General features: G+C 39.4%; 1 protein-coding gene across 4 annotated transcripts; it reads right to left on the bottom strand.

Moving 5' to 3' along the window:
• Positions 1-416: 416 nt before the first annotated feature.
• LOC107589329 (sulfide:quinone oxidoreductase, mitochondrial-like) lies at positions 417-10,471 on the bottom strand. Of its 4 annotated transcripts, none has more exons than XM_016277740.1 (10): positions 10,381-10,471; positions 8,474-8,700; positions 8,017-8,187; positions 7,589-7,642; positions 5,490-5,684; positions 4,386-4,595; positions 4,115-4,298; positions 1,646-1,713; positions 825-1,003; positions 417-728 (listed from the first exon to the last, which is right to left on the bottom strand). In XM_016277740.1, the coding sequence occupies exons 2-10, from the start codon at positions 8,687-8,689 to the stop codon at positions 671-673; spliced, it is 1,335 nt and encodes a 444-aa protein (XP_016133226.1). In that variant the 5' UTR covers positions 8,690-8,700; positions 10,381-10,471; the 3' UTR covers positions 417-670. The 4 variants fall into 4 exon arrangements, with proteins under 4 accessions (XP_016133226.1, XP_016133225.1, XP_016133227.1 ...); XM_016277739.1 differs by lacking the exon at positions 10,381-10,471 and adding an exon at positions 9,714-9,809 and having other exon boundaries at positions 418-728; XM_016277741.1 differs by lacking the exons at positions 8,017-8,187; positions 10,381-10,471 and adding an exon at positions 9,714-9,809 and having other exon boundaries at positions 420-728.
• Positions 10,472-10,835: the final 364 nt, after the last annotated feature.

Genomic DNA, 10,835 nt, shown 5'->3' with positions numbered 1-10,835 from the left:
TCAAAAGCGTTTCATCCAGGTCGCCAGTAGCAAACAATGGACTAAGTACTGTAATTACAAACTAAGTAATTACACCATTGTAGCGTCTCGACCAATCTGACACACTAATTTTTATTTGATTTAACAAATCAATTATTCAATTTCAAGCATTTTATCTGAGTTATATTCTGTTAAAAAAAAATTCATATCGGCGGCATATTCGCAGATACCGATATATCGACAACAGGCTCATATCGGCCGATAATATCGGTCGGGCTCTACTACAAACATACACCTTTGTTTACTTCTGTGTGTTGCTCGGCAACCACTTTTTTACATTTAGTCATTTAGTATTGCAACCACAACTGATTCTGAGGAACTACATTGTTTGCTGGAAGAATACTGTTTTTATTAATATCATTACACTTTATTTTCTCTGTTTTATTCTGTGAAACCTTACTACGTATATGGAATTATACGGCTTCTTGGGGCCTGCCTGCCTGCCAACAATTATGCCAGAGCCAGAATTATTACATAGCGCTGTAATGGGAAATTATACAAAACTAGCAAACTATATTTAAAAGCAGGCATCTCTGGATATTCACTCGAGTAAATCAAGCACCATCTAAGAGAAACTTGTTGATAATGAGAAAGAATACATTTTTGCTTTGTTCCTAAATAAAAGTTTGTTCTATTTCATTCCCAAATGCATGATGGTGCGGTATGGTCCTGGGCCTCCCCAAAGTCCCCTTAATTTGAGGAAGAAAAACAAAATAGGAAGAGAAAAAATTAATATCAGGCTTGTAATCAGAAAGTTATGAAATCAGTACATGATCGGGACTCACTTGAGAAGTCCATGCCAATACAAAAGAGGCATGAAATCAGCTTTCATGTGGTACATGATCCTGCTCTCTTTGCTCTGGTCCACAGGGAAGGTCTCCAGCGGCTGCCCGTCATAATCAAATTCTGCCAAGATCACTGTGTTGTAGCTTGTAACCAGTGGGCAGGAGGTGTAGCCATCATACTGCAACATACACAAAACAATTACTATTTAATATTAGAGATTATTATTCAATGTGTAATATTTTGCTTATTTTGAAAGATGAAATTTTAAATATTTATTAGTATATATCTGTAATTTAATGAATGAATGAATGTATGTATTATTTACGTACATTTGAATGTACTTGCTACTTTTTTGTGTAGTTATATAAAGAAAACAGCTATTTTGGAACAGCATGCCACCATGTTACTTGCACTATTTCTGTAATAGGCATGCATAATGTGCATACTTTTAATATGTTCAGTATGTGTAGGACAACCACATGACCCACAGTACCAAATATGCCAAAACTGTTCAGTATACAACACGCTGAGTACCCTGTGTGGAAAACTATCCCACAATGCACTGGACTTAATTTTCCCTTTACAGTGTGAGAAATGAACCAGAATGTCAGCCAAATTTGTTTTTGCAGTCTCTATCTTGACTAATTATTAAAATATCACTTATTCCAAAAAATATCACTGGCTTATTTCATTCCAAACACAGAAATTGTTTTGTTAGCACTACGCCCCCTGGTGGTGCACACTCAGGCAACACAGGAAATAAGGTTGGAGGAGCAAACAGTGGTAAACCACATTAATGTTTATCCTTAAACATACTTACTATCTTATCCGGTGTCTGTTTCTTCAGAATTCTGCTGACAGTTCGGTCAAGTACTGCAGACTGCGCAGCTGTAGAAGATTATAGTCACAGATTATTCTTATTTCAATAAAACAAGCATTAACAGCTCTCTCACCATGAAAATCAGCTCAATTAATGGGGAAGTAACCACTGTTTAATGGTGGAAAACGACTGAATCAACTATGCCAAAAGCCAGCTGATTCCATCTCAGGAGATAGAGTATCTGGGCTTATGAATAGACTCTGTGGCATACTGTGCTATGCTCTTGGAAAGGAGGATAATGGCGTTTTATCAGTGCCTGGCACAGTTTTGCAAGGGACATTTGGTATCGTTCAGGACCTGTCTCCGCCTTTTGGGCATGATGGCTTCATCGCTGTCCGTGGTCCCGCTAGGTTTGCTGAAAATGAGAGACTTCCAGCTATGGGTAGCAGCGAGACATATGTGTCCTCGTCGGCACCTCACGTACAGAGTGAGAATACACGCGGAGTGCGTGATGGCTCTTCATCAGTGGAGAGATCCCTGTTTATTCCAGACAGGGGCTCCCTTGGGGAGCATGTGTCTGATAAAAGTAGTGACAACGGATGCATCTCGGATGGGGGGCTGTTTTTCAGGGCAGATCGGTAAACGGTCGCTGGACGCCCCAGCTTCGCAGACTTCACATAAATATGTTGAAGTTGATGGCAGTCTTTCTGGACCTGAAACATTTTCTCCCATTCTTGGAAGGGTTTCATATTCTGGTAAGAACAGACAACACAACGGTGGTGGCATTTATCAATCACCAAGGGGGAACGCATTCGTTGCAACTGCACAATCTAGCGTGCAAACTGATTGTCTGGGGCGCGGCGCACGTGTTGCTTTTACGCATTCCCTCCGCTGAGTCTAATTTCTCCCACCCTGGAAAGAGTAAGAGAAAATGGATTATCTCTCCTTCTGATAGCCCCTCGTTGGCCAGGGAGGCTGTGGCTGGCAGAGATTGTCCAGCTCCTTCAAGGAGAACCCTGGCCGCTCCCGTTGCGCCGGGACCTGCTGTCTCAAGCGGGAGGGCAGATATTTCACCCACACCCGGAACGAGTCGATCTTTGGGTCTGGCCCGTGAAGGGTTAAATTTATACGCACTCGGGCTTCCGCAGGAGGTTATAAACACTCTCCAGAGTGCTAGAGCTCCATCTACGCACTCACTATATGGCCTTAAATGGTGTGTGTTTGAGGACTGGTGTACTCGTAAAGGAGTTATTCTTTTTCAGTGCGCGGTGAGCAATGTACTTTGCTTTTTACAAAGCTTAATGAACAATGGGAGAGTGTTTTCTATTAAAGTTTACCTGCCTGCTATTTCGGCGTGTCATGTAGGCTTCGAGGGAGTCTCCGTTGGACGGCACCCTCTTATATGCCGTTTTATGAAGGGGGTGAAGTGTTTGAGACCAGTATCTAAGCATCTGGTCCCGTCATGGGACTTGTCCATGGTTCTGAATGCTTTAACTCGGGCCCCATTTTAACCTCTGGAGAGTGTTGATATTAAGCTGCTCTGTTTGGAGTTGCGTGCCTTTTACCCCCTCCTTTTTCTTCAGAGGAGGAGCGGAAATTGCACACTTTGTGTCCTGTACAAGCGTAACGCTATTATGTAAACAAGACACGATCGTTCAGGAAGAATGATCAGTTATTCGTTTCATGGGCCACTCAATGTAAGGGAAAGCCGATCTCCTCACAGCGCCTTTCCCATTGGATGGTGGAGGCGATTGAATTGGCCTACACATCTATGGGTCTTCATTCCCCAGCGGGCTTAAGGGCTCATTCAACGTATCATGGGCCACTCAATGTAAGGGTAAGCCAGACTCCTCACAGTGCCTTTCCCATTGGATGGTGGAGGCGATTGAATTGGCCTATACATCTATGGGTCTTCATTCCCCAGCGGGCTTAAGGGCTCATTCAACAAGGGGTATGGCTACCTCTTGGGCATTGTTTAAGGGGATTTCAGTAGGAGATATTTGTGTAGTGGCAAGCTGGGCTTCCCCTCATACATTTATCAGATTTTACCGTCTGGATGTCACGTTCTATGGCTCATGCAGTTCTCAATGTTGGCTCTTTGGAGAATTGAAAGGTTATCTTTCGTTCTTGCCGGGTCTGTTCGGCGGCTTCAGAAAGCATGCGTTTCGGGAGTTGGCTATATCATTCCCATAGTGAGATACCGAGTGATTGTTTGAAAGAGAACGTTAGGTTACTTGTGTAACCCCGGTTCTCTGAGAACAGAGCTAGGTATCTCACCAAGCTTCCCTACTCGCATAACACGGGGGAAGAGCGTGCTTAGAATACCATTTTCGGGGGTGGGCTCCTTGTCATGAGATGTAATTGGTCCGTCCTTCGGACAGACGTGGTGTAATTAGTGCTTCCATAGTCTATCACGCCTGGGGCGTTTCCCATAGTGAGATACCTCGCTACGTTTTTTCAGTGTTTTACCTACAGCTGCTGCCGTTTTGGCCGTGGGTAGATTGGTGCAGTCTCCGATACCAAATACATTGGCGTAAGTCTTATGCTGAAGAGTGTTCTTATTTACATCCAGCCAGCCGGCCGCATCGTCTAGCGAGGAGCCTTTCAGCACTGCAGGAGGTCCCATCGGAGGGGTGACGTGGATCATCTCATACTATGACCAACACGAAGGGTACGTGAGACACTCAAACTACTGCTTAACAGAACTAAAGATGTTTTTGTGTAATTTAACAACAGCTACCTTGTAAACCTCTGTCTCCCCAGGTTTGTCCAGATTCTCAAAAACGGCTTCCTGTTTGTCAGCCCTGACCTCGATGAGGTTGTGCCTGAGGTTTATGTTAAGGTCCCGCTTCTTCACAATCTCCCACAAGGCATCAGCGTATTTCTTGACCCCAAAAAGCTTTGGTAAGGGGGTGTTATAAATAATGTTGGCTTTGGACCTTTTTCCGGTCTAAAATAAAAAATTTAAAAAAACATTGTTTAATAAATATTGTCATCTCTTTTCAGTATTATTGAGTTGTAAATGTACTGTGGTAGTACCATGTTAATATTTTGGTACTGAATGATTACCATATTCACCATGGTATTTACATGGTACTCCAAGCTACTTTGAGTAATTTCATGGTATTACCATGGTACACAAACAAAAACATGGTTTTACCATGATATATGCCCAATTAACATGCAATTACCCTTGTTCATGTGAACAAAACATGGTATTGCCATTATACAAAACACATTGGTGTTACCATGATATATGGCCAAAACATGGTATTACCTTTATTTCGGTCCACAAAATATGGTATTACCATGGTATATTGTTTTATCATGATATGTGGCCAAAAACATGGTATTACTCTTTTAATGTATAAAATATGGTATTACCATAGTACATGTCCAAAATAGATGGTGTTACCATGACATATGCCCCAAAAACGTTATTACCTTCGTTTCTCAAAAACATTGATTTCAGTCCACAAAATGTAGGTATTACCATGGTACGCATATGTACAAAATAAATGGTGTTACCATGATATATGGCCAAAAAACATGGTATTACCATGGTATTACCACTTGTTTGTGTCCACAGTACACAGTATTGTCATGATACATATCCAAAATACTTGGTGTCACCATGATATATGGCCAAAAACATGGTTTTATCATGGTATTTGTCCAAGAATCATGGTTTTACTATCATACATGTCCAAAAATATAGTAACAACATTATATTTTTGTAAGTGTATAAATAAAAGGTGATTATTTATGTACATATTACAGTATATTTATACATAAAATCATGATTGTAACAAATTTTGGGGGATTTCAAAGATTAAGAATGAACCTTTCTCAGGAAGGCATCAGAGAGGTACATGATTTTCTGAGGAGCTCCTCCACATTTGACGGGAGTGTTTGGGAAGGTGAACAAAGCATTGCCCTCCTTAAAGTTCTTCAAGGCATTCCATGTCTTTTCCACTGTTTTCACAGAGTAGTTTGAACCGATTTTGGGATGTTCGAACCCTTCAGGCAGGCCCTTGATCTGTAATCAGCAGAATGAAATCAATTAGATTGACAACTTTGAGAAGAAAATCTCATCAAACCTCACACAAGAAATTGTTAAGTCAGGATCATTTTTAACTTTGGTTTTTATTACAGTTTTTCTCAGTCGCTTTGGTGCATCCTTAATATTTGCAAAGAAGTATGGGCATTTCTCAAAACAATTAATACAAACAGCACCACACAATGGATTACCTGCAAAAGCCTGTAACTTAGTCAAAATCTTTAGTACAAAAAGTAATATTTATATCAATAAACATATCAGTGCCATCAGAATGAAAAGTCCTTGTGTCATTGTTCACAAACAAGACAGTCAAAATGCTTAGTCATGTTGTCAATATAACACTGCACTCTGTTATTATTACCTGCTGTAAACTATGGCAACATTTTGGATGACAGTTACTGTAAAAGGCTGCACTTCTGTATGCCATATATCCATTTCAAAAGTACTGTATGTGGGATATTGATTGAAAGAGACTGAATAGTTACACTTTTACTAGTGGTCTGACAAAACACACACACATAATGTCATTGTGATACAGAAAAGAAAAAGAAAACTGGGCACAAAGGCGAAAATACACAATTAGAAACTCCATTGTCAGAATTTGTAACTCTTGTGTTGTCATCTGTCTATATATGCCAATGTTTCTCAACCCTGGTCCTGAGCGCCCCCCAACACTGCACATTTTGTATGTCTCCCTTATCTGACACCCATTTCAGGTCCTGGAGTTTCTTTTAATGAGCTAATGAGTTGAATCAGGTGTGTTTGATTAGGGAGGCACACAAAATGTGCAGTGCTGGGGGGGCGCCCAGGACCAGGGTTGAGAAACACTGATATATGCTTTCCAATTGAAGGTTCATGAGATGCACCTTTGAGCTATTTCAGAGAACTGGTTTGTCATTGGTTGATCTACATTCTCTTCATTAGTGAAAGTCAAGATTCACTTGCACAGTTCATGGCGAATTTACAAAAAGTCTATTAGAAAAGTGTAGAAAATATGCTTGACAGTTTATGACAACTAGATCAATCATTTTGTATTGAATGACTTATATGATGAACTAATGAATAGATGTTTTGAGGGGTAAGACTATTGCACAGAGAACTATATAATAGATTTTGAGCAACATGACAATAACAACTGATAATGTAGGAAACCGCAGACAAATTTACATAATCAGTTGCATGAATGTACCAAAGCAATCGCAACTTGTTCAAAAGAAAGAGAAACGTGCACATATGATGTGCACAAGTGACTAGATGATATGGAGGTTGAACAAGTAGTTTTGAGAATTTCATTTCTGATTTGAGAAATGCACCAAAGCGACAGAAAAACTGTCATTCAGAGTTATCTTGTTCCACATTTCACTCTTTGAAAACAGATACTGTTAAATATTTCTTTGCATGTAGTGTCATGTCAGGTATGACCATAAAGAATAAAGTTTTAAATGTTATTTAACTATAGAAAAAAATAAAGGTGCTTCACGATACCATAGATAGAAGAACCTTTTTGTCTAAATGGTTCCATAAAGAACCTTTAACATCTGAAGAACCTTTCTGTTTCACAAAAGGTTCTTTGTGGCGAAAGAAGGTTCTTCAGATTCTAAAAAGGTAAGAAAGAGATGGTTCTTTAAAGAACCTTTGACTGAATGCTTCTTTGTGGAACCAAAAATGGTTCTTCTATGGCATCGCTTGAAGAACCTTTTGAAGCACCTTTATTTTTAAGAGTGTACATTCAGATTGGACACTTCCTCTGGACTGATGCGGAAATAACACCACACCCAAGCTGTGTTAATAATAAAACTACAGGAGCCAAAAATGCTTCTCCCAGTCAAAGCATTCACTACATACAGTTAAGGTTTAGTCTATTAATGACATTCATAACATACCTTTTCATAATGCAGCTCAAGGCCAAGAGCTACAATCAGATAATCGTAGGAAATCTGAGAGAAGAAAAGAAGTTAACAGTTACATGATAAAAAATACTAAAGCTGGGTTAAGTTTGATTAAAGTGAGCGTTCCAGATCATGTGGCAATTTAACAATAATAACATGATGTTCCTTTAAATTCTGCAACATGTTCATGTTACTTCATATCAGCAATGACTATTTTATAATGACACACCTTCATTGTTCAATATAATGAGCAATATCCTATTACGCAACATTACTGACGCCACAAAATTTCCCAGCAATTTCAAAGGATTTCTCTTTTCAATAGACTCTTTTTCAATACTAATGCTATGCAGAAAAGCACTACTCTTTCACAACACATGACACTCTGAGACACATTAATTGCTAACTATCAATCTAAATACCTTTTTCCCAGAGTCTGTGTGGACAGTGTTGTTCTTAGGATCAAATTCTGCCACTTTGGACTTGACCCATGTCACCCCTGATGGAATCACACTCGCTGTTGATCGTCCAGAAGATGCGACACTTTTGGCCCCTGCACCAACTAACGTCCATATCGGCTGATAGTAATGCACCTGGACTCAAAAGTGCATTCGATGTAATGTTGAACATTGAGGAAACAGTGCAAAGGTTTTTAAATAATGTACCTCAAAAATTCAAAAGTTTGGGGTGTGTCACATGATCATTCAGACCCCAAAACATTTGAACAGTTATTGTACATGTCCCTTCAGTGAACACTAAACAGGAACTTGTTAAACCTGAATCCCAGCATGTGACGTGCGTGACACCTCAAGAACAGCCAGGCACAATAGGGGTCTCTTAAAGGGGCAGTTCAGCTATAAATGCTCTGCTGCAGCATACCTCACTAGGCTCCACGATGCCAACGTTTTGTGCGCCGACCTTTCTTTTCATACGTGCGGCCATCGTTATGCCACCGCTCCCACCACCAAGCACGAGAACTTTGTAGTGGTCCTTAGTGGCCAGCCCTGAGCTGGTGTGAATTTGTGAGTTAATGACAGAGAAGACTCTGCAGCACTGCCTGGACAGCAGCAGCGGTGGGTGTAGTTGGCCTGCCATGGTGTGTGATTCTGTAAGGAAACCAGAGAAGGGAAATATGTAAACAAGTTATAGCCAAAAATAATCTTTGCAACGACCACAGTGCATAATAAAGAATGGATATAGGTACATTTATGTTAAAAATATATATTTTTTATGATTAAATTTTACACTTTCTGCTATGGAGTTTACATATCGCAATTCTGAGTTTAGCCTATATCTCACAATTCTGAGTTTAGCCTATATCTCACAATTCTGAGTTTAGCCTATATCTCACAATTCTGAGTTTGACTATTTTATAATGACACACCTTCATTGTTCAATATAATGAGCAATATCCTATTACGCAACATTACTGATGCCACAAAATTTCCCAGCAATTTCAAAGGACTTGTATTTTCAATAGACTCTTTTCTATACTAATATAGTATATCTTACAATTCTGAGTTTATATCGGGCAATTCTGAGTTTATATCGGGCAATTCTGAGTTTATATCGGGCAATTCTGAGATACGTCATTTTAGAATTCTGAGAAAAAAAGTCAAAATTGTGAGATATAAACTCAACTGCAAGAAAAAAATTCTGAATTGTAGGATCAAATATTCCAACAGCAAAACAAGCACAGACGAACAAGCTGCCATGTGAAAGAAATGCATTAAATAAAAAATAAATAATAATCATGAACTCTTGCATAGTTTAAAAAAAGTGAGCATATTCATCAAAGACAGCACATAAATATAAGCCCTGTACATGACATGTGAACAGATATAAAAACAAATATTATCATGAGTTATTTAATACAATGTATTAATTTGTGGCCATGGATATATACATAAATATGTACCTCTGTACATATAAAATTATAAAGGTCTTAACTTTAGCAGGGTTGTTTCTCAAAAGCCTTTTTTTTTATTTTTTATCTCAAGGCAACTGCGTCCTTGAAATAGTCAAACTGCAAATGTACTTTAATCTTTAAAAAAAAAATTAAAGAATGAAAATAATAGGCTACATTTAGAAATCTTAAGGCTTGCATGTATCTACTCACCTTTTTCTTTTCAGAACTGTCCTCTGTGTGTTGAGAGAGAGTCCTCAAACACGGTGGTACACAGTCAAAAATATACTTCCTATCATGCCTACACAACACATCTGACAGTTAAACTAAAGATGAGTCATGATACCCTGCAATTTTATGAGGATGTGGCTCAAAACCTATTGAGCTGCCTACCTAGACAACATTGTGGGCATCATTGTGTCTCACAGTCTACCTAGGCAGCATTTTTTTTTCTTTTTTTCCCCCCCCTGAAAACCTGTTGAACAACCTTTCTAGGCATTTTGAACATCACTGTGTCCAATAATTTAGTGAGCATGTCAAAACAGCCGTTTCTGAGGTCAAATGCCCTAAAATGCTGTCTAGCTAGCTAACTTAGTTGTAAAGAATGACATTGTATTGTCAATGACTACACACCCCTTCTTGATTTATATCCCTAACGATAACATATTAGCATGGAAATGCAGGTGACTATATAACACTTAGTTTGACTTCTGCGATCATTATATTTACATGTACAGTTTGCTGTGTACAGTAGGCTACATGTGTAGTCAAATTGCAAATAGAGAGCTGCGTGTATACCATTTCCTTATGCACGATATAACAGCAAATCCTTGTTTCTAACACATATTAAACACAGAATTGGAGTGAGACCAGGTCTTACCAGAGTCTAAGCGATGTCGGTGACAGACCTGTAACTCTCGCCGCTGTCAGTGTATGGCAGTGTACAGTAACAGTAGAGCTGCTGCGGTTTGTTGGACAGTCAGTGCAATTTGGGCCTGTCATAAATCTTTATTTAGAATAATTATGATTGTATAGCCCTCCAAGCATGTTTTCAGTGTAGTACATACGTTAAGAACTTTGCACGGACGGGCGTACACCGAGCAAACACGAGTTAATATCATGCCGCCAGAATCGTCCAGAAGATGTCGCCATTGCATTTCCCTCAAAGCTGCTGCGTTGGTTATTATCAAGCATTACAGCGCTCATCATAGCCTGCTGAACACAAATACAATTAAAGGGGTCATTGTTGTAAGTGATCTTAAAGATTCCTAAATGCATCTACTTCTGGAAGGCCAAATAAAGTGCTTTTGCTTTCGCCTAGAAACACACAGCGTC

Source organism: Sinocyclocheilus grahami, unplaced genomic scaffold (genome assembly GCF_001515645.1).
Source record: "Sinocyclocheilus grahami isolate Dianchi unplaced genomic scaffold, SAMN03320097.WGS_v1.1 scaffold115.1, whole genome shotgun sequence".
Classification (NCBI taxonomy): Eukaryota; Metazoa; Chordata; class Actinopteri; order Cypriniformes; family Cyprinidae; genus Sinocyclocheilus; species Sinocyclocheilus grahami.
The sequence above is the reverse complement of the archived record's forward strand: the minus strand, read 5'-3'. Positions and strand labels throughout refer to the sequence as shown.